The sequence below is a fragment of the Galeopterus variegatus genome, unplaced genomic scaffold (genome assembly GCF_000696425.1).
Source record: "Galeopterus variegatus unplaced genomic scaffold, G_variegatus-3.0.2 Scaffold27, whole genome shotgun sequence".
Classification (NCBI taxonomy): domain Eukaryota; kingdom Metazoa; phylum Chordata; class Mammalia; order Dermoptera; family Cynocephalidae; genus Galeopterus; species Galeopterus variegatus.
This window is the reverse complement of record NW_007726138.1, coordinates 1,355,240-1,380,316: the sequence shown is the minus strand read 5'-3', so window position 1 is coordinate 1,380,316 and position 25,077 is coordinate 1,355,240. Positions and strand designations below refer to the sequence as shown.

General features: G+C 37.1%; 1 protein-coding gene across 3 annotated transcripts in view; it reads right to left on the bottom strand.

Annotated features, from left to right (window-relative positions):
* The window catches only part of ZNF277 (zinc finger protein 277), a 127,027-nt gene that overhangs the window by 2,801 nt on the left and 99,149 nt on the right, over positions 1 to 25,077 (bottom strand). For all 3 annotated transcript variants that reach the window (XM_008569633.1, XM_008569616.1, XM_008569623.1), the window contains exons 5-11: positions 23,376 to 23,467; positions 14,743 to 14,853; positions 12,705 to 12,837; positions 6,093 to 6,160; positions 4,432 to 4,528; positions 1,611 to 1,653; positions 181 to 355 (exon numbers count right to left, since the gene is read on the bottom strand). In XM_008569633.1, coding sequence (XP_008567855.1) covers positions 181 to 355; positions 1,611 to 1,653; positions 4,432 to 4,528; positions 6,093 to 6,160; positions 12,705 to 12,837; positions 14,743 to 14,853; positions 23,376 to 23,467 — 719 coding nt within the window. The remainder of the gene's footprint in view (positions 1 to 180; positions 356 to 1,610; positions 1,654 to 4,431; positions 4,529 to 6,092; positions 6,161 to 12,704; positions 12,838 to 14,742; positions 14,854 to 23,375; positions 23,468 to 25,077) is intronic.

The window sequence follows — 25,077 nt, the reverse complement described above, 5'->3', positions numbered from 1 at the left end:
TTCTGAAATAGCTGGTTTCAATTGTAAAAGAGGAATTATTTTAAAAATAAGGCTTGGAAGATTTTCACTTTTTATGATAAATATGTGTTCCTTTTTTCTTTACATTTAAAGAAATTAAATGAAGGAATGAAATAAAGGAGACAGAGCAAAGAAGCATATGCCTAGTTGAGCAGTACTTACTCTAGCTGATCCCACGTTTTTCTTTCAGGAAGCAGTGAAGTGTGTTTAGCTTCTTCCATGTGAGCCCTTAAGTCTGCTTTGGATTTGAACTTCATATGGCAGCCATAACATTTACACTGGTGAACCTGCCTCCGAATAAAATTGACCAGTTTCACTTGCTGATAGAAATTTAGTCCTGAAAATGACAGTATACTGTATCATTAGACAACTGGTCAAATTCGTTTTTGCACTGTTATAATTTCTTAAAGGAGCTGCTTATCTTTATTAACCAACCTGAAAAACTAGTACAATTATATTATAAAACATAATAACAGACACCAAATAATAACAGCCAATACTTACATAGGGAGTATGTGCTAAGCACTATTCTAATCACTTTCTATGTATTAACACAGGTTGAGCATCCCTAACCGAAAATTTAAAGCCCCAAATGCTCCAAACTCTGAAAGTTTTTGACATGATGCTCAAAGGAAATGCTCATTGGAGCATTTTGGATTTTGGGATTACGGATGCTCAACCTGTAAGTATAATGCAAATATTCCAAAATCTGAAAAAATCCGAAATCCAAAACACTTCTGGTCCCTAGCATTTTGGATAAGGGGTATTTAACCTGTACATTTAATCCTCACAAAACTCTAGCAGATAGGTAGTATTATCCACATTACATATTAGGAAACCGTCCAAGGTTGCACAGCTAGAAAGTGGCAGAGCTAGGATTTGACACCAGGGTGTTGGCCCCAGAGCCCATGTTCTTGACTACTAAGCTAATTACATATACAATGTGTATACATGTCTGTAAGAGCAGCAAGGCAAAGTAGCACATCCAAGAGTCTAGGAAAGCAGTGACTGAGCTTAGATGTGAGAAGTGAGGTTTTCATTGCCTTAAATCCATTAGTAAGTCAGTACTTTATGTCTTAATGCCCCAAATCCTTCTATCATAGTGACACTGAGAATGAGACAATTGGGTACACTTGTAATAAATAATGCTAGTTACACTGCATTGTAAGCAGTGCAGTAGGTATTTTACATACATTATTCATTCCCTGTTAACATTTTTCTGACTCGAAGCCCAAAGCCAGTAGAGTTGGAGCTGGAATATGAACTCTAGTCTGACTTCAAAGTACACGCTTTCTTCTGGCCCCCGCCACTTTATGATAGATATTAACTATTAACTTTTATTTTACTTGAAGCACTTATATATGTAGGAAAGAGGAAGAAAAACTATATGAAACCAAAAGCCATATTTAAAAATTACAGTTCAAAATAGCGGAGAATCAGTGCTTAAGCGATATCTGTTAAGACCATCTGGACAGAGACAGATTTTGGCTGTGCACTCTCCAATCACGGCTACTGAACACAGGCATCATTTACAGGATGGTGGTTTGTAACAAATGCAGCATCATGGAAAACAACTTCCGAATCAAACTTACCAAGTTCTGACTTTATTTTGAGTATATCAAATTCGTGTGCATCCTAAAAAAAGTAATGAATACATCTGTAAGCATATGAATTATTTAATCTTTCAGACTGAAGTTATAAACAGCTTATTCAAAGGAGTTTGAGTACTTTAGAAACTCAGTCTGAGTTCATCATCATCTACTTTTGAAGCCTTCTAAATCTAACTACTTCCCTCCCCATCAAACACCTTTTTAAAGCATAGTCCAAATAAGCCATGTTAATCACAACATTTTAATTATTCACAGCTTATAGCAACAGTTTTTACAATTTACTATGTATGCATTCTGCAGTCTTAAAAAAGGGGGAAGGTATGATGTGGCTCTACCATACTATGCATCTGGGCTAGAATTATGGATACATACGGGTTCGTTGCTCTGCAAGGAGGTAGGTAATTTTACAAATTCTGCATTTCATTTTATGTGGTCAAATATATTGTTTAAACCTGAAAGTTTTTTCTTCACTCACATCTTCCCATAAATCACATTTCCTTTTGATTTTCACAATGCAGAGCTTATTTTATTCTGTTTGTTCCACTCTGCAACTATCTGTATAAATGTTTTGACTTACAAGTTCACAGAGGATAAAGACCATCTAACTCACTGTGACGACGTTGGATGATTAGGAATTCATGATACATTATCACTGAAATTTACCAAATGGAAGTTAATGACACCTGTTAAGGATGCTGAAAAGGGAATCCCTACACAGAGTAGGGATACCAAGGCTCCTTTCAATTCAAAGACATAGGAATGAATTAAATTTAAACACAGGAAACTATACACACAGGAAACCATACAGTGGTAACCTGTTTCAGAGAAAGTGATTCTCTGCTTTCCTAATGGTAAATGCCCATGGCCTTTCTAACACCTTCTAGGTCCTTATTCTATTGAATGGTGTTTCTGAATGAGGGTGGGTACAAGAGGAGAGCATGGTCTGCTACTGGCAGATGTAGCTGGGGGGGGGGGGGTTGGGGGGGGGAAGAATATCAGGATCATCCAGCAATACTTTTCTATCATAATCATCCCTCTACTCCCAGGCTGTGAAACTCTCATGAATCACTAAATGTTTTCCTTCCCTACCCTCAGTGTATAGCTGAAGATCAGAGGTGCAGGGAGTGTGCCACCTCTAAGGTATACTGGGGTGAAAAAAGGTTTAGAACCATCAGCTTCAAGCTTCACTATAACCTAAAATGCCCTCCAGAAGGGAAAGCACAGACAGGCAATGCTCACAAATTTCTTCTCTCCAAATTTTGGTACCCAAAGGAGCTGTGAGACCATAGCCTGGACCGTCTCCATCCACTCCCCTCTCCCCCATTCTCCCAGGGGCTTTGTAAATGGCAGTGTCCTCTCTTCTTGCTCTCCTCTTCATTCACCAGCACAAGAAGCATAGGAGAAAGACTCAGAACCTGTCCATTTCCTGGGTACTGTTAGTTGTGGTTGCAGATCCCACTTTCTGAGCTAGAGTTATCTTGTAAGCATCTCAAAGATGGGATGGCACCGAGATAGGAGATGCTCAGTTTCCAAGGGTTTGGGTTTCAGGCTACTCCCCTGGGCCTCAAACCACTCCCCTAGGACTCAAGCCCTGCCTCCGAGTCCTAAGCTACAGTGGCCTGTAGCATTTATTTTCGGCACCAGCACATGCAGATTGAGACCACACGAGGCAGACTTATATAATCTTGGTGGCTGGTCAAGCATGTTCAGTAAAAAAGGAGGTTAGCCCTTAAATTACCTCCCACTGGAGGAGCTAGAGGGCAATGAATATATTCAAATATATTTGAATATATTTGGTGCACCTCATGGAATTTGACCAATGAACATGCTCTAAAAGAGACCAACTGAACATGTGCAAAACTAGGTTACATAACTGGGAACCACCCCCTAAATCAAATATTCATTAGATATCATGAATATGTATAAATAGCAAAACTATAAAAGTCAAATTCAGGAAGAAGGCAGGGCTGTTGTTCACTCTCATTGGGGCCAGCCACACTTTGCCTGAGGTGTGTATTTCTTTCTTTTTTTTTTTTTTCCTTTTTGTCTTTTTTACTGACCGGTAACGGGATCGCAACCCTCGGTGTTGCGCCCGTACCGGGGACCGGCAACGGGCTCGCAACCCTCGGTGTTGCACCCGCACCACGCTCAGCCAGTGAGCGGGAACCAGTCTCCACATGGGATCCGAACCCTCGGCAGGAGCGCCACTGCGCTCCCAAGCAGCGCACTATCCAGTGCGCCACCGGGCCGGTCCCTGAGGTGTGGATTTCTTACTTTTTGTATCAAACTTGCCTTTAGCAGGCTGTGCTCAGTCTCAACCAGGCTAAACTTTGTGAAGTATATATTTCTTACTTTTGTATTAAACTTGCTGTCGCAGCTGCTCAGTCTTGGAGCTAGGCTGCACTTTCCCTGTGAAGTCTGTATTTCTTATTCTCTGTATTAAACCTCTTTTCACTTTCTACTGTGATTCTGCTCTTGAATTCCTTCCTGTGGCGAAATCAGGAACCTCATACAGGAGAGGGTGGGTTGAGGCCGGCTACTGGCCTCCCCAGATCCTCTCCTCTAGTATCAGTATCAGTGGTCTGTGAAATCTCACACTTAACAGCTCACCCAGGTCCAGTTAATTGTGCTAACTAAATTGCCCAGAGCTATGGTTCTCCTTGATGAACTAGGCTGGTCTTTTCTGTTTTGCCTAAAGCACTTTTATTGAGAAACTAAAGGATATAAGCCAATGAGGGTGCAATTATTATCAGCTTCCTCCTGTCAGAACGAAAAAATCCTCAAGTGAATAAAAGTATCTCACCTCCATGTGGACATATAATTTCTCGATTGTTTCTGCTTGCTTTTCACAAAATAGGCAGACAGCAGAGAGAGGATGTTCTTCCCAATCAGACCAGTCACTGGGTTAAAAAAAAAAAAAGAAAATATGGAGATTCCTTCATTAAGAGGGTGTACTACACAGTGACTTGGTATTACTTTCTGTTCCCAAGGAAACCCTGCCAATCTCTTTCAACTCTGACATTTTGGTAAAGACTGTCATATCATATTATGACTTTCTTATACTGCTTTTGAAATTCAAAGCAGCACCATGAAATTAATATAAATAGCAAACAGGTGCTGCTCCATTTTTCTTATATTTGCCTCTCTTCTAAGCTACTTCACTATAACATTAGTGCAATGTCTTTCTGAGACAACTAGGTTTAATTTGCAAAGGAGACATATCAAGAGATGTGATGCTCTCTCTCATTAATCACAACTACTAAGTGCACACGCTGTGAAGTGTGATGCTGAGGTGTTTCTGCATGACAAACAGCGTATTTTTAAAAGGTAAACCACATATCTTTTATGAGGGAAATACTGATCATTTTAAATGGGGCAAGTGTTAAATCTGGTGGTAGATATAAAACTGACAAAGCATACAGGATCCCTTTTACCATTTCCCCTCCTCCTTGCATTTATTTTTTGGAATACTGCCAACATCTTGTCATTCCCAAACCAGGAAAACTGCCAGTAGGGAAGATTTGTGGAGACGAGAAACCACCCATTCAAACTCAAAGGGGAGGATTTCTCATTGCAAGTTCAGAAATTATTGCTGCTATGACTCTGAAGAACAACCTGACCCAATTCATACCAAAGCTTCCTTATTAGAAAGCAAACAGGAAATACTTTCTCTAACTGTATCCTTTCAGGAGGGAGTCACCTGCCCATCTCCTCCAGGTTATGATTATTACTATTTACAACCTTTTGTGTCATTAAAACTTCAACATTTACCCATTAAATGTCCTAACTAGTATGTCTTAATAGGAAATAAATGTTTTTATTCTAGTCTGGAGGACTCTCTGCCTGAATCTCTATGCATCAAGGAAATCTGGCAAATGGCAACTCTCCAACTTTGGGTTTTACTTCACTATTAAAATAATACTAATTCAAAATCCTGGGAGAGAAAAAAAATCTAAATAGCTTTGACTGAAAAAAGGATAAATAAAAGGGAATCCTTTTGGATTTGAAAAGAATACTTCTCAAGTTTATAATTTCAAGTCAAGAAGTTATGAATGTTTTAAGCTAGTCATCAGTGGGATGAACACAAAACAAGATTAACTTCAATTCAATTATATTCTCTACTCCAATGACAAGCAACATGGAGAATTCAAAGATCATATCACTTCAAGGTCTGGGAATGAACTGATTAAGCAAAACACTTTAAAAAGTATTTTTATCTGATTTATATATTGTCTGTGTGTTCAATTAATAGCTTTAATTTAGTTAGAATAAAAGTGTCTTTAGTTAACTTATATGCCAAAGTTATTCTGAATTCAAGTTTTTGCTATATTACATGAAAGAACGCATGGCTCAAGAGATTTTTTCTTTTTATTCTCTCTCTTCAAAATGATAATTTTAAACCAAACTAAATAATTGTTTTTTTACTCTTTAAACATTATAATTAGCAGCAATAAGAAGTCTTACTCTTCCTGATGGTCTAGCAAATCCCCATCATCTTCCAACTGAACTTCTTCCCACGATTTTCCAAGTTCCTTTGTAGGAAGAACAAAGGAATTAGAGATTTTTGGGGTGGGGGGGAGGTAGAGGGGAAGGGAGAGAGAAAACAGACAGAGAACTTAACCTCCCACCCCCCCAAACAAACCCCACCAAACCTACTCAAATGGCTTTGAAACAATACAAATAGGATATATTAAAAATTTTATTTCAGTGATAAGGAATGATATATACTAAAATGCTCTGAGTATTTTTCATTTTGGAGAAGCAGCAATATCCTTTCAACCAATTTCTTTTTTTTTTAAGTTTAAATCAGTGTTTTTCAATCCTGGATGGATATTAGAACTGTTGGGGATCTTTTTAAAAAACCACTGGTGTCTCCTGGTAGAGACAATGAAACAATCTCCTAGATGGACTCTGTTTCTACTCATGGTCCCCTACAGTCTATTTCCCAGACAGTAGCCCCAGTGACCTTTTTAAAGGACACTTCCTTGTTTGTATAAACCTTGCCATGATTTCTCATCACACTTAGAACAAAATTCAGGATACCATGGCTTGTAAGAACTCCATGCTCTTCCCTGGCTCCCTCTCCATCCTTATTTCCTAACACATTTCTCTTCCTCAATTTGCTCCAGCCAGACTGGTCTTTTTGCCATACCTTGATTACGTTGAACACAGCATGCTTGCTCCCACCCAGCTGTTTTTGCACTTGTTGCATTCTCTGCCTGAAACACTACTCCTCCATGTATCTGCATAGCTCAGTCATTCTGGTCTTTGCTTAAATGTTACCTCCTCAGCCTTTCTCTCACTACCCTGTCTAATTAATTTTATGATGCTGTCCTAAGTATTAAAATACAGGTTATACTTAAATCATTCAAAGTTTGGCATGTTCACACATGTGCACAAAGTATTTGATAGATATTTACACACTGGGAGACACAATTATGGTCTGACTTTGGAGTTTTGGCAGATCTGGGTTCAAATTCTGGCAAGTTTCCCTACTAGCTTTTTTTGGGTGCGTGTGATCCGAACCCTCGGGCGGGAGCGCCGCTGCGCTTCCCAAGCGGCGCACTATCCAGTGCGCCACCGGGCCGGCCCCCAAGTTATGTTTTATTCCTCTATCATGTTTTACTTTTCTTCAAAGAACTGGCCACTACCTGAAATTTTGTACATCCATTTGTTTTCTTATTTGCTGTCCGTCTCCCCCAACTAGAATGTTCATGAGGACATGGCCTTTGTTCATTGCTACATTTTCAGAGCCTGGCTGGCATACAATAGGTAATAGAAAGTATTTTTTAAGTTGAATTGTAATTGAAAAATATCTAAAAATTTGAGGTGAATTTAGACTCTATCTGAAAAGGTTTTTCTAAGGTGATGAAATGAATTAGTATAAAGCACACAGTACCAGGCATTAGAAGGTACTCCAATACCTACTCAAATTCCTTTTTTCCCGACAGTTAGTGAAAAAGTTCTACCCTTTGGGGGCAATGTCTGGCAAGCCTAGTCACAGTTTCAGCAAGACTTTATGGAGTAATGAGAAGAAACGGTTTCTTTTGGTCTATTTCTCTTTTCTCCCTTGAGCCATTTCTTCCCTTCTTCTTCCTCTGTCTTTGTTCTGCACCCCACTGTGCCGTGCAAAAGCAGACAGTATACCAAAGAGGGATGTAGGAACATTAATGGACACCTTTTCAAGTAGCTCAACTATGGTTAGCGTCAACCTGTTATAAACACAGTGACCCTTTACTTTTTTTTCTCAAATAAAGGTATTCATTTAGCTAAAAACAAAGAACTATGACTGCCATTACGATTTAGGGGGAGAAAGAAAGTCTATCATTCATCAACTTAATGAGACATTTTGAAGCTGTCATTATCTATCAGCTAAATGATGCATAAACAGACATACAGAGATATACCGTAACGTCATTAGAGATAGTTAATTTGAACTCTATAATATACATTCCAGAGTCGTCATGAAGTGTCAGAACCTCATTACAAAACATTAAGGTAAGGCCTCAACACTGCCCACAGGATCCTTGGTAGAATTTCTGGTGAAGAAATATATCTTACATGCCTTACTTGGTCTCTCTGGACCTGGATTAAAGGTCTTACTTTTATAGCTGCAAGATACTATTCAATGATCTATTCAATGATACTATTCAATGGTAATATCATCTGTGATATTACCATTCTGAATGATATCAGCAAATGTTGCTTATCAATAAATGTTTTGATCCAAAAGTAACAAAAAATATCTTTTACCATCAAACTTCCAAACTCAAAGCATTATTTTGCAACTTCCTCAGTGTTCAGCACAACATGTAGGGATTTATCTGGGCAATATAGCATTAACCATTTACCACACTAGAAAGGAAAATGGAAATCTATGTTTATTAGTATATTAGGAAATAAGCAATTTGCACATGACAATGGGCCAGATTTTCCTAGAGTGCTCTGCTTGGTACACTTAAATATATGATTTATTACAGGAACAAGAAGACCCAAAGAGGGGAAAAAAAAAAAAAAAAACCCAGCACATAACTCTCTAATTAAGACATCGTGCTTGCTAACAAATCATGTCAGGAAAGCAAAGAATGTAAGAAAAACAAAGTTTGGAAGGCATGTCAGTAAAGATGTTCAGAACACCCCCTCAATCCCCTGCATCAGATGGTTTATGAGCAATGAGAGGATGGAAAAACATAGGAAAAAAAATCCCCTTCTCCCAGCACCACTCCACCCTAATACACTTATACAAAAAACCCATTAGGAACACAGAAAGGGAAGCATTTTAAATGTACATAAATGATTTCATTAGAACTATGACAAAACTATGAAAAATTAAGTGTAAATTAAGAATAAAAAAATTTAAATCAAAGAATGATAAAACCACAGCAAAAAATAGTTCCCTTCAGAAAAACTCAGGGCTTGAAACATGAATACCTTAGATACATGGAGCCGGACCCCTGACGTCGAGCAGTCTGTTGCCCTCTGAGGCAGGGGTATCTGAATGTGAAATTAACTGGCCCTTTGTCCACTAACTATCCCCACTGTCTGCTGAACCCTTTCACTTGTGAGAAAACATAGTAAGAATTTATGTAGATAATCCAGATTATGAAATGAACCTTTTATGTATTTGCAAATCTGTTTTATTCAGAAACTGATATGAATTATTAAACATGGAAATTCTCTCACCTAAGAAGGAAGAAAGAACCTGTCAATTTGCTGAGCTCAGAGAAGAGCCAAAAACAGCCTCTTTGTCCCTTGGCTCTCCCATTTTTGATGACTATTAGACTGCATCTTGCCACGGGCAGCCTGGATGCTCCCATCTCTGCTGCACTGGAAATTCTATAGGTGTTGGAAGCAGAGGTGAGGAACTCTGGGTGGATGACTCAATTACTGCACATACTACTATCAGAGAGGTCAAACGCTGACTTTGTACACACCATTACAAGGTGTTCAAACTAATGTGCTTATATGTTTGTCTCTCATACCAGCCTCTAAACTCTTTGGGAGTAGTGACTCAACTCAGCCACCCTGTCAGCAATATTTTTCTTTCTGTTCCAGCATCTGGTACCTGGAAGGCACACAAATATATGTAGAATGAATAAAGCCAATAAAATTGCTTATGAAGGAAAAAGGATGTAAGAAACGGATGTACAGACACTGACTACTAATACAACAATTCCATCTTTTGCCTACTCTCATGCACTTATGTCAGCCTTTTCCCTCAGAGGAATGAACAGTGAATGTCTCTCATTCTTTTTCTTTTTAAATAATAAAGCATTCTTATTATTCATTGCTTAAGTAAAATTTTAGAAAAATTTATTCTTCACATTAATGATTTACTCTTTATGTTATTCATATTAAATATTCATTAATGGGGTCTAAAATAAAACTAAAAGGATGCTGAGAAACTGTTGGCCCTCATTTTTCTCTAACTACACACTATTAGTATTTGGAATAGTCTTTTATATACTCATTCTATGTATTATCATACTTTTTATTTACAATATTCTTAGAATGTAATTAAGGCTGATACCTCTGGTAAGTGGTCCTCTAGTTTAGGGCACTATACATCTTTAGAGACTTCATTGGCTTCTTCGATCCTTTTTAAAGGTGTTTACATCATTTCCATATGTTAAGGCATTATAACGCACTTTAGGTTTTCTTTTTGTTAATCCTTCTTACTGTTGGTGGCTATTTACCTCAGCAGGAAAGCATACAGGGCTAAAAAGGCTAAGGTTGCAGGTTAGAGCCTAAAATGCTGATTAAAGTCAGCTTTACTTTGACTTTCGCTCACTTTCTAGTTTGTCACAAAAGAGAATAGGCAAAGGAGGGGGAATAGATCGTTATGAATTCAACACCATTACTTGACCAAAAAACTTAACCCAAATCATAAGATGTATTATCTCAATTAAAATAAAGGAAACTGATGCAGAGGATAACTAACTTGCCTTAGCTATGTGCCCTTGGGAAAATTATTCAACCTCTCTGTGCCCCAGATTTTTAATCTATAAAACAGGCTTAGTGATAATACCTGTGTAATAAGGACGTGATTAAGATTAAATTATTTAATATAAATACCTAGGATAGTGACTGGCCCATACGAAGTAATCAAATATATGCTAGTTAAAAAAAAAAAAAAAGAATTCTATCAATATTATCCTAAAGCTGTGATTTAATTTTCATTTTACATGTTATTAAAGCCTTTACATTATCTTGAAGTACTTCTCTCAAGTCATGATTCATGCCGCATCAAAGCTGGGCACTGTGTGGGCAGTATAATCTATTATGCTCATCTAGAGATAGCTGGTTTCAGTTTTGACAGTCATACTACTTGATGCCCAGAGAGTAAAGCACCATACTTTTCTAAAAGTGCCAGCAGAATATGACTGAGAAGATCCTCTGAAGTCTCCTCTAAAAAGCTCCAGCTATACATTTTCCCACTGGTCCCAGGCTCTTAAATATTAGTTTAAAAGAGCCCTGGAAGGAAGAACTATTAAATTGCTCTCATAGCTTGCTGCAGTAGCCGAATATTTCTTACAGCTAACACTGAAGTCCACTCACTATTGGATTGGGCTGGGCCCTGAAGCAGCATTTGCTCTAGGAAGTAATGACTGAGTGATTTCAAGAGAAGACTGAAGGACTCAAAAGGTGCCTTTGCCTTTAGCTGTTTATAAAACATTTGCAGCAAACCACGGCAACCTCCCAGAGTCAATCTTCAAACACATGTTAAACTTGTTTCTCAAGGGGAATTTTAGTTGAGCACTGTACTGATTAGATAGAACAGACAAAATTTCCACTCGAGAGCAGAGATTTCCAACATAACTCAGGACATGCTTGTTTCTATCCAACAGATAAAATGGCTGATTATATTCAATTAGCTTTCTGTGGTCAATTGGTTTGGATTTTAATTCATTCATATTGACAGAAAAAAATCAATTTCTATTGGCTTAAGAAAAGTGCCAGTTAGAAACAGAATTCCCCATCTTTTTTCCAATCCCTTTGAGATTAACCCTCCTCCCCCCTTCTTTACATGAGTAGTTTCCCTCCTTTGTTACATGCAATTAAAAAATGAGTGGATTGGGGGCAGGGCTGGTAGCACTCACTAGTCATCACGTCAGCCAAAAATCCACTTCCATACAGAATTACAGCTAGACAGGAGGAATAAGATGTAGAGTTCTATAGCACTGTAGGGTGACTATAATTAACAATTTATTGCATGCTGTCAGTTAGCTAGAAGAGAGGATTTAGAATGTTCCCAACACAAAGAAATGGTAAATGTTTGAGGTGATGGTTATGTTAATTAACTTGATTTGGTCATTACACATTGTATACAAGTATCAAAATGTCACAGAGTACACCATAAATATGTACAATTATTATGTGTCAATTAAAAATTTAAAAAAAAAAGATGAATGAATAACAAAATCCCCTCCCATATTTCAAAATGCACTCCATCCCCCCTGCAACATTTGTCTCTAACTGAATTTCTCTTCTTATCCCCAAAAGACTGTAATCTACAGAGGCCAACAAATGGTATTGAGGTTTCTGGGCAAAAAATAAAGGTCTTTTTCCTTAATAAAATGGCTTGGTTTCTCTCAAACTTCCCTTAAAAACAAGCTGGTCCAAGAGAATGATAAAGAGATACACTTTTTTTTTTTGGTGGGGGAAAGGGAGGATTTTTTAGTAGGAAGAAAGGGGAAGAGTGAAGATTTGCACAGCACCTAGCGCGTACAGTGTTCAACAAATCTTTTCTGAATAGAATACAGAAGTTTTTAGCCTCAAGTTAATACATAATACAATAAATGGGGGATGGTAGATAAATATACAAATGCTGTATTTTTTTTTTGTTCACTGTGAGTTCTAGAGACATGACATTTTGACTATATAAACACCTGCCAAATCAAAGACAAATCAAATCACGCTTTGTAAACTATCCATTTAAAATCTAATCACTGCTTGAAAGTGTCTGTCAATTACATTTTGACCTTTGTACTAACTGCTTATTCAAATATTAGTTGGCCCTTAGAAAGATTTTGTTTGCAATATTGCAAACAAATTTTAAATTATGAAAAGACTTACCAAATAATTGATGACATAAAATCGGTCATATTCTCTGTTTTTAGGATTGATCCTACGATGCTGTTTTTTCCTCATATGATCTTTAAGTGTATTTTTGTCTCTGAAGGTCCTCTCACAGTACAAGCACTGCAAACTAAGAGAAATATACAAACACTTATAGATTAGAGAACTCTCTTGGGTGGATGCTGCAATAGCTCTTTATCGTTGAGTTTTGTACTTATTCATTTCAGGTCACACAGAATCTTCAAATGGGATACACTATCCTTGTCAGAATTCCCTCATTTAATGCATATGGCTTTGTAAGATGCATGATGTGGTCGATTTTGTAGTTGGCTAAGTTGGCCAACTTGGCTGTTTAGTTAAAACTTTGACAAAGATATTAATATCCAAAAATTATCTTGGTGCTTTACTAGTTGAATAACCTATTCTAAAATGAAAATGTAGGTATGTTCTTCAAACAATTATAATGATGACTAGCACTGACTGCCCCTAATGTATATGATAATTAGCACATGGCTTGTTATATCCTATGAGCTGATTTGCAGTGTTTGATTCCTAGCTCCAATACCTGCTGGCTGGGGAACTTGGTAAAGTTACTTGCCCTCTCTGTTGCCATTTTCCGGTCTCTTGACTGAAGATAATACCTACCTTGTAGAGACTTATGATAACTTAATATACATATATTTATTTATTTACTGAGCACTTACTGTGTGCTATAAACTGTGCAAGTTATTTTACTGCATATGTATGAATAAAATAAATGGTAGCTATAATTATTATATCATTCTCATACACTTTCTACTTGAATACTTCCACTGACTGGGAATTCATTACCTAATGGAAGCAGTGATTACCAGTTTTGAACAGGCTGCTAACAAAATATCTTTCTCATACTAAACTTGACAGTTGATACTGCCTGTAACTTCTACCCATGAGTCATCAGAGTTCTATTTTCGGGAATCACACATAGTCTTTTACACAAAAATTTTTAACAAAAATAACTGCAATCTGTCATTGTTTCAATTTTGAATTCTTTTCTATCTCTACTAAACACCCTTTCACTCATTTCTTATGCTATAGAAATAAGTATATTCTTTTATAGTAAACACTTTATGGGTGATATGCTGATTATGGATATTCATTACTGCTAATCTTGCTAGAAAGCATATCTGGTCTTGTTTTTTAAATGATGGGTCATTTAACAAGAGTGAAGGGACTTGTTTTAACATAGTGTTGACATTAAAATTTGAGTTAAGAACATTTTATAATTCATCTATATCACTTAATACTTCTTTTTTTTTTAATTGCTCTAAATGTTGTGGGTTGAGACATCAAACTTGTTAGTATATATTTAAATGAGGAAAACTAGGTGCAGAGAAAAAAAATCTTAGGCCCTTTCTTAAAAAGAAAAGTGTATACATTTTTAAAAACCATTTTGGTGACCTAGAGAATTTCCTTCCTTATTTCAGCAGGCTAAGCTCTAGATAACCAAGGCTGCCAGAATATGACATTGGGAAAATGGAATGTCATATATAAATGTGAATGAAAACTAAAAGGTGGAAGAATGCATTAAGTATGGTATGTCTCATATAAAACTGAATAACATACAACAATTTGACAATATATTTACTTTACTAAATATGTAGGAAAACTATAGTGAAAAGTAAAGGAAGGAATTACAATTCCAACATTAAGAACAGTAGTTTCTAGGGAGATACTAATACAGAAAGGCACACAGAGAGAGTCAAAGGAATTAATAATGTTCTATTTCTTAGGCTGGAGGATTAGTATGTGCTTCATACCCTACAAGACATATCTTATATGGTATGTATATCGTTTGACAAATATGACATTTTATTTTGAAAATTTAAAAAACACTAGGCAATACAATCAGATAAAATGAGGACTGTTATAGAAAATGTGAACTCTGACATGAGAAATTTCCACTTTAATTACTTCTTACTATTAATTTTTAAAAATTTAAACAGAGGCCGAGATTAAAATAGGTTTAGGCAGTGTTTCATGAAATAGTACCTACTTGTCAAGCTTTTTCTGTAATGTACACAGAAATTCATTGCAGTTTACAATGTTGTCTGGCAATCCAATGTTGAAAGCATGTTCTCTGGCCATGTGGTTCAAAAGAAGAGATCTAGGAATAAATTTGAGCAATTTGTATTATTTATAAATGATTTAGAAAAAAAATCAGGCTAGGAATAGCATTTGTACAATAACACTAATTAGAGGCATAACCAAGTGTTCAATATGGGCACAAACATCTTAGCTATGAAAGAGTGACATGTTATAAAGTACGTAAGTATAACCATAAGCACATCAGCACTATAAAAGGGAGCCAAAATTTGTTCCAGAATCTGCCACTAGACCTAGTGACACTCTACAAGAGAATCAGGTTTCTGTCCTTTAAACTATTAAATGAACTGTGCTTCCTCTACTTTTCCAATTCACCACGGGGAAGACGATGAAGCAACTGCCTAACAGAAATATGACCTGCAATGATCTAAGATCACAGACATTCAGCCAGCTTATCTCTAGGAAGAGACCTGGGAACTCACAATTAACAGGTCTAATTGCATTCTAGTGTTAATGATAACCTAAAATACATGATCAGCCTGTTAATTAGTTTATGCAGAAAAGGAAAATTTTAATTTATGTAGTTTTACATAACAAAAAAGCATATGTGTACAATAGATTCTACGGGGCCTTTATCATAAATTTAGCTCATAAAATAAAGGTGGCAGTATTTTGGAACTCATCAGTACACATACCATAGATAGACTATGCATAGTGTCATATTATATAGTATATTTTATCTAGCTTATTTAGACACTTACCTGCACTACCACCCCCAAAATTGATTTTAATGTTTTGTTTTTCCCTTGAGAAAGTAAAATAAAGCAACCAACTCCATAAAAATGTTGGATGACTTTTTTTTTTTTTTTTTTTTTACTATGTAGGAGATATACTTATTAATCTCATGATTAATATGTCCATTTGTCAAACTGCTTAACTATTACTGATAACTTTGACTAAAACTACTTGTTTGGGTAGTTCACAGTGCCTTTTGGGAACACAAGATAGAGCTAGACTTTCCAAGGGGCTTCAGGCCAAAGCACTATGCTGTGGAAGGGTCCAGATGGAAGCACAGCTGGGAGTCTCCTGCCGGAAGTGGGGTGGGTGAGTGAGTGGCAGGGGGTGTGAGGCAGAGGGTTAGAAAACTTCCTCTATGCCCAAGGCTGTGTTGGAGCAGGGGACAGAGCCTCTGGATCCAGGGAGGTTCTCCCTACAGTGGCCAAGCTATAAGTGCATCTGCCTAGAACTTCCAGGATGAAGGTCCAGATCCTAGATTATGCCTGGATGAAGTCAGAAATAACAGCTGTCTCAAAGGGTACAGGCAGGTTAGGAGGTTTTCCTCACCCCCAGGCTATGTCGGATCAGGATCTTTTGCCATTAAGAGTCACAATGAATGTGCTCATGGGAGCCTAGTCCTGCTCTCAACCCGTCTGGGGCCTAAAGGCCTGGCATCTAGGGTCTGTAAGTTAGGAGATTAAAGTTAAGCCAGTGCTAACTCAACGGGTGGGTGGGTAGGTGGGTTAGGAACCTTCCCCAGTCTCTAAGGCTCTGTTAGGGCAAGCCCCAGTGGCTTCTGGGATCCAAGCGGGTTGACTCAGGAAGGCCTTCAGCCCTAGCCAGCAGCTAGATAAGAGGAATGAGGGTTGAACTGACAGTCCTCAAGACCTATTTCCAGGCTCAGTTGGGCCAGGCCCTATGCCTTCTTGACTCCAAGGTGTTCCCCCAAGCACATAAAAGTCTGAGTCAGACCCACCCAAGGCTTTCAGGCCTGACATCCAAACCTTAAAATGGAGCAGCTGGTTCAGGATGTGCAGGTATACTAGAAAGTTCCCATGATTCCAGACTCTATTGTCCCACTGTGAATGTGGCCATGGGAGCCTTGGCATTCTCTGAACCTTTTTGAGGGCTGCCAGCCAGGCATCCAGATCTTGAAAGTGAGGGGATGAGGGTTAGCAGGCAACTTTCTCAAATAAGTAGGTATGTTAGGAGGCTTCCCCTGCTCATGTGCTTAATTGCTACCATCTAGTGCCTTCTGGATCTAGGAGAGTTTTACCAAAAGGGGCCAAAATTGAGTCAGGACCTGGAAGGGGACGGAGTGGATGCAGAGCCAGTGTTGTCAAAAGAGTTGGGGGGGGGGGGTTAAAGGTCTTTAGGGGGCCCCCCTCTCTGATCTGTTGGTTTTGATGTCTTTTGGCTTCAGAGGGGTTCTCCTAGGAGTGGCCCAGCCTTAGCTCGGATTGCCCAGAGGTTCCAAGTCTGATATCCAGGTACTGAAAAGGGGGTCAGAAATAGGTAAAACTGGCAACAGGCTGAAGAAGGGGCTATCTTCTCCAGTACTATGATGGTTAATTTTAAAAAATTACTTATTTATTTTGATAGTTGGCCGGTGTAAGGATCTGGACCTTTGTCCTTGGCGTTATAACACCATGCTCTAACAACTTAACTAACTGGCTAGGCCCCAGGACGGTTAATTTTATATGTCAACTTGGCTGGGCTAAAGGATGCCCAGATAGCTGGTAAACATTATTTCTGGGTGTGTCTATGAGGGTATTTCTGGACGAGATTAGCACTGGACTGAACTCACCACTGGCTTTCTTTGATCTCCAGTGTGCAGACAGCGTATTGTGGGACTTCTCAGCTTCCATAATTGTATGAGTCAATTCTCATAATATATATCCTCTTATATATATATCCTATTGGTTTTGTTTCTCTGGAGAACCCTGATAATATAAGTACCTAAGTGGTTTGTTAGCTAATTAAAAATTAGATGGATTCAGCCTATTAGTCTGAGGTGAGAAGGTAGGGAAAGACCAGAACCACCTGTATTCACCCTTCTAGCCACAGCAACTGGTTAGGTAAGGGCCAGGAAAATCTTTGGGGCCTTAGAGTAGAGATGGCACCTTACTTGACCTACTTCATTTAAGATTTTGAAATTTTTAAATTCCTGATCAGCCAGGATGATTCCCTAAATTGCTGAATTCATTTCTTTATTTTTAATTTTTAAATTAATCCCTTGTCAACTTAGTTTTAACTTCTGGGAGATTAAATGCATCACACTTTTAAATAGTATTCCAACTCCTTACCTTCTTCATAAACTTAATTTTATCACTAAATGCACAATTTTTTCTTGAAATTACAAGTTTCACATATACTTAGTTTTCATAATTACTACACTTTTTCACATTCACAGTGGTCCTTCAAGGCATGTAATAATTATGAATATACGATTAATATATTTTGGGTTTAAATGAAGTTTCACTTAAAACATTATTTCATGTACTTTTTCCTTCTCAAATATTTTTCTCTCTTTACACTTTGGGAACAAAGATTTCCCTACATAGTTCTCTCCAATATCTTTTTTTTTTTTCTGGTTTAACATTGTATGTAGTCAGAGTCATCTCTAAACTTATAGACATGAATTGGGCAAATGAGATTAAAGAAACAGCTTTAAGAGAAGCACTTCTGGAATGGTAGAGTAACAACCTCTGAAAATCTGCTTCTCTATAAAAGAAACAAGAACACTGGCAAAAATGGTTAAAATCAACTTTTTTAGAACTCTGGAAATTAACCACAGGCTCACAGGCTTGTAACAATCCAAGAAGCATTTACTTAAGAAAAATGGGTCAATTTTGGTAAGAATGGTGAGCCTTGTGGTGTTTTAATTTGCCCTATTCCATTCCCATTTCCTTAGCTACACAATAGCCTTGACAACCATCAGCCTCATAGCCAAAGGAGAGGCTAAAATACGATTGGGCCATTCCTAAAGAATTGTTACTATTTAACCTGTTTGGCAGGTGCTGGGAAAAGTCCCATTCACAGGGTTTGTCTTTATTTGACGTGACTCAGGTCACTAAGTGAGAAATGTCTCATCCCCAAGGGATTTACCAAAAACAATCAGTGACAATATTTTAACATTGCAGCTGCCTGAGGAATTACTAATCGGGGCAAATAACAGACTGGCAAAAAAACATAAAAAGAAAATCTGGGGAATGAGATGTCTAAGGGTGACTTTGAAAAGTTTTGACATATTCCCAGGGATCTAGAAGGCCACACATATGAGCAAGACTGTGAGCATGCCCAGGAAAGACCCTAATCTCTTACCTCTAACCTTGAGACTCTACACAAGCATAAAATAAGGCAGAATTGTAAACTGATGAAGTGTTGAATATGTTCCCCAATCCACATACAGAGCCCCTTGACAAAGGGCAGAAGATATACTGGTTCAGGGCATTTAAGAAAATCTCTGATCAATAGCTGAACACTAAGCTAACTGGGCAGAGACTTTAGTGGTCACACATGACCAAGAATGTACACTTCAGAGAAAACCCAGGAAAGTCACTAAACACGAAAACAGCAACAAAATCCCTGGTGGGGCAGGGTAGAAATCTGATTTCCAGAGTTGCCACAATATATTATTTAAATATTGAGTATTCAACAAAAAAGTACAAGACATGCAAAGAAGTAAGAAACCATGGCTCATACACATGGAAAAATAGAAGTCAATAGAAATTTCCCCTGACGAAGCCCAGATGTTGAACTTACTAGACAAAGCCTTTAAGTCATGTAATATAAATACATTCAAAGAACTAAAAGAAACCATGTCTAAAAAAAAAATCAAAGGAGAGTATGAGAATATCTTACTAAGCACAGAATACCAATAAAAAGACAAAAATTATGTAAAAAACTCCAACAAAAGAGCAAGTCTGAAGCTGAAAAGTACAATAACCAAAATGAAAAATTTGCTAGAGGGGCTGAAAAGAAGATCTGAGGTATCAGAAACAAGAATCAGTGCACTTGAAGACTGGTCAACTGAGATTTTCCAGTATGAGGAGAAGAAGAAAAAAAGAATAATGAAAAATAAACAGAGCCTCAGAGACCACCAAATTCTACTAATATAGTGTTTGTTTGTTTTTGGTGGCTGGCCAGTAAGGGGATCTGAATGCTTTACCTCAGTGTTATCAACACCATGCTCTAACCAAGTGGGCTAACTGGCCAGCCCTCTACCAACACATGTATAACAGGATTCCCAAAAGGGAAGAGGAGAGTGGGGAGGGGGGAGGCAGGAGAGAGAATGGAGTGTGGGGAGAGGGAAGTGGGGAGAGAGAGAGAGAAAGAACATTAAGAAATAACATCTGAAAACTTACCTAATAAAACATTAACCTAAACATCTAAGAAGCCCAACAATCTTCAGGTAGAATAAATCAAAGACATAAACTGTCAATAGACAAAAAGTCTTGAAAGTTGTAAGAAAAAAATCAACTCATTACACACAAGGAATCCTTAGTAAGACTAACATTTGACTTCTTGTCAGAAATTATGGACACTAGAGGGCATGGGATGACATGTTCAAAGTGCTGAAAGAAAAAGAGTGTCAACCAAATTCTATACACAGCAAAACTGTTCCACAAAAGATGAAGAAGAAAGAAATGAAGGAGAAATCAAGATATTCCCAGATAAACAGAAGCTGAGGGAATTCGTTGCTAGCAGACCTGCCCAACAAGAAACTGAAGGGAGTCTTTTAGGCAAAAAGGAAGGGACACTAGACAGCAACGAAATGTACATGAAGAAATCAGGAGCATGGTAAAACTAATTACACAGGAAAATATAAAAGACAGTATAAATATATATTTGTTTATAACACTTTTCTTCTCATATGTGATGTAAAAGACAAGTACATAAAGTAGTAATTATAAAACTTGTTAATGAGCTGATAATGTATAAAGTTGTAACTCGTGTGAAAACAATAGTGCAAAGGATTGGGGAGGGATCAAACTACACGGAAGTAGAGTTTTTGCATATTATTGAAATTAACTTGGTATTAATCTGAACTAGAGTGTTTCAAGTTAAAATGTTAATTGTAATCCCCAGGGCAACCACTAAGAATATAGCTCAAAAATATGATAAAAGAAACAACAAGGGAATTAAAATCATACACTAAAATACACCAATTCAGGGGCTGGCTGGTTAGTTCAGTTGGTTAGTGTGCAGTGCTGATAATATCAAGGTCAAGGGTTCAGATCCCTTATTGGCCAGCTGCCAAAGATAAAACAAACAAACAAACAAAAAAAAAAAAACAAAAGAAGACAGAATGGAGAAGGAGAGAAACAAAAGACCTAAAACAGAAAACAAAGAGCAAAATGGTAGCAGTAAATCCCATCTTATTAGTAATTACATTAAAAATAAATGGATGAAACACTAACCAAAAGGTGCAGATTGGCAGAATAAATGAAAAAACATGATCTGACTATATGCTGTCTACAAGAACGATACTTTAGATTTAGAGACACAAGTGTTTTGAAAGAAATAGCTTTTACATTCCAAAGTCAAGGGTATATAGGGGAGGGGAAAGAGCAGACATAGGGTAACAAGAAAGTACTCATTTCTTTATCCTTGTCCATTACCCATTTTCTGTCTTTCTATTCTTACGAGGAGGACAGAAATGTAGGCCTGCAACACTGCTAATATACTGCATTGCTGGAATCAGGTTGTTTAATATTATTATAGAATGACTTCTTCATAAGTAAGAACTGCTGCAGTAAAGGGGACATTTTATAATAATTAAATGCTGCTTATTTTTCTCATTGGCTAATTTCTTAAAATGTTCATTAAAAGAGAACAATGATTTAGTCAGTCAAGACTTCTAAGGAGCTCACTTAAATCCAATGAGATCTGACTCAATAAAGACTATAGATATAGGTAGAAAAGAAGAACAGGAGGATTATATTAGGAACTAGAGGAGTACCAACATTCAGTATGTTTAAATATCAATATTATCAGAGCTTATGATCAATGATACTTCAAATCATATCAATATATCAATATCCACATTTAGAAGAGCTTAAACTATAGAAAACAAAGTATCATTTGTAGCTTCCCATATGTCAATACTAGGGATCCTTAAGAATAATCATATCCTATTCACTAGGTTAATAATTACCTTAACCTAAAATGAGAAATATCTTGTTAAAAGACTGTCAGTAACAATGTTTGATAAACTTTCTGATAGTGAGATGGGTTTTCACTGATCCATAACAACTCTTAAGCTTGGTCCTTACTGTCATCCCCATAAAGCCCTTTGAAATAGAAAGACAAAGTTAGAAGTACAATCAGTGGCCTTAGAACAGATTTTTCTCTATGTTAACTGATGTACATGAGAATCAAATCTTCATCACTGGTGTTTTAAGCATTAATACCTCAACCAAACCCTTTTTAAAAATTAAGTGCGTAGCTACCCTCCCCTTTTCAATGTTTTTCACACAACAGCACCAGTTACTGTGCTAGGCTATGTTTTCATTAAAGACTGCTGTCTTTCAAGTGGGCAGAAAATAACGTTTTTCTGATTGTCCATTGCATGTTGAGTCTGATTGTCCACTGCATGTTCTCACTTCAATGAGGTTACAACTTCATTGCTTGTATTTAAGTGAATGTACATTTTGTAAATGTTACTGTTGCATAATAAGAGATTTGTCTAGTATTTGTTCCTGGTTCCTGGAACGGAGATTTAAAAACCCTTGGAATTTCTCTATTAATAGGAGTATCTTTATTATGTTAATGAGGTGACTCATGGAAGCCCCTAGATAGCTTCTAGATGGGGGCTAGTCACTGGAAAGACCAACCACATGACTAGAGGATTGGAAATTTGAACCAATCTAACCTCCAGAGAAGAAAGGGAGGTTGCAGAGTGAGTTCAATTAATCAATCAATCATGCCTATCTAATGAAGTCCTAATAAAAACTCTGGACATCAAAGCTCAGTGGAGATTTTTGGTTGGTGTACAAGGAGGGTCACAGGTCCTGATTCCTTGGGGAGAAGGCACAGAAACTCTGCATTCAGGATCCTCCCAGACTTTGCTCTATCTATCTCTTCATTTGGCTATTCCTGATCTTTATCATTTATAATAAAACTGTAATCGTAAATACAGTGCTTTCTTGAGTTCTGAGTCATTTTAGTGAATTATCAAACCCATGAAAATTATCAGTGGGAACCTTTAAATTTGTAGCCAGTCAATCAAAAGTCTGGGCAGCCTGGGAATCCCTAAACTTATGACTGGTGTCTGAAGTAGGGGCAGTCTTGCTGGGGGCTGTGCCCTTAAAGTTGTAGAATCTGATGCTAAGTCTGAGTGTTTAGTGCCAGACATTGAGTGGTAGTACACCAGTTGGTTTTGGACCAGCTAGAGTTGATGACACAATTGCGAATCCCCACTTCTTTTTTAGGCCTTTATCATTTTTAATATTCAACAGTGAAAAAATGCCAATAATTTAGAGTTAACAAGTTAGTACAGAGAGGCACATCTGCAGCAGTTTGTTGCATATGATCTTGCCTGTCGGCCAGTCTTAAAAGCCTTACAATATTAAACATAAATCTATTTTTTGCATTTTAAGAATTTATTCCCCTGTTCTGCTTAGAGCAACCACAGTCCATCTTTGATGTTAGATGTATTTAAAATAAAATAAAATATCCTGCTGATACATGAAAGGGCCTGAGCCAACATGCAGAACTTAATCTATATAACCAACAGTTATGGATGTTTTGATGAGTTTTCAGATTAAAAACAGTAACATTTAAAGATACATAATGACAAACCTGTTTCCAAGAAATTCCTCACTACAAAACATACAAACGCCATGAAAATTGGTATCATTTCGTTCTTGCTGCTGCTGTTCCAGAATTTCTTTCTGTAAAGTAGAAACAAATTTATGACATTGTCTTTAATAAATGCAGAGTCAGCTAATGAAAAATGTCAGTCTAAATGGGAAACTGAGGTGGAAGCAAAAAGGAAGTATACAAGAGTTGCCAATATTTCAAATTTCTCCATTCCTGTCCTTGCATCAAAACTCCAAGTCTTGGGTCTGACTGGTTAGTTCAGTTGGTTAGAGCATGGCAAGGTCAAGGGTTTGGATCCCTGTACTGGCCAGCTGCCAAAACCAAAAACAAACCCAAAAAATCTCCAACTCTACAATTAAATGCCTATAGAACACTCCATTTGGACAGCTATGAAGGAAATCAAAGTCAACAAGGTCTTACCATCCTTCCCTACCCTGTCCTTTCTTTTATCCTTGTCAGTCATCTCCCATCTTTACCCTCTTCCAAAAACGTTGTAGGGCCTTTGACTTGCTCCTTTCCTTAATTCTTGGTTTAGTCTGTAATCAAGTTCTAATCAATTTTTCACTCAAACTATCTTTTATATTACTTTTCTCTACCATTCTCAATGTCATAACCTTGAGTTCAGTTTTCATTCAGTCATTATGGGATTACTATACATAAATCTCCTACAGGGTCTGCCTGACTTCAATCCCTCTTCCATATCCATCTTTTTTGCTGCTAGAAAACTTTTCTTAAACATTGTTTTCATGCACAATTATCTTGTTATTCTCCAACTCAAATAATTTTAAACATGCTATGGTAATGTCCTGCTATAATCAGAGTGGTTCTATGCATTATCTTTCCTTGAGGTTATTTTATTTCCCTTTGCTTTTCACTGTTACAAGTCTCACCTGTTCATCAAGATTCAACTTGATTCCCATATCTATCATGTGGCCATTTCTGACTACAGTACAACAGTTAAGAATTCAAGCTCTGAAACATTGAGTAGATATGGAATTGGAATGTAGCACTCACTTGTAATCAATAATTTAACCTCTTTAATCCTGTTTTTCCTTTTTAAAGATGAAAATAAAAATATTATCTCATGGCACTGTGTACAGGATTAAATCTGATAATTTATGTAAAGAGTTCAAATTGTAGATGAGTCATTAAATGTTATGTTATTGTTATCCAGTCCACATTAATTCCTACTGTATATTACCCAACACCTACTATTTTTTTTTATTGAAACATAATTGATTGTACATATCTGTGGGACACAGCGTTGAATATCAGTACCTTTGTGAAATATGTGATATACAGACTTTTCTACATCCACTTAAATTTTTTTTTTTTTGGTGGCTGGCCAGTGAAGGGATCTGATCCTTTAACTTTGGTGTTACAAGGCTGCACTCTAACTAACTGAACTAACCAGCCAGCCCTTAAAATTTTTCTTGCAAAATACCCACAAAAAAGCATGACTGAGATGAAAATAATATGAATAAGCTTCTCAGCATTTGGAGCTTTGGAACACACTAAAATAACAAGATAGATAATATATGCAAATACAATTATGCCTTATTCCTGGATTAATTAGAAAAAGAGGTATTATCTAGAATTTTCTAGATCACAGAAATTTTAATTTGATATTTAAAGGGTTACGTTTTGCATAGGATGGTTTCCAAGACATCCCTCATGTTTT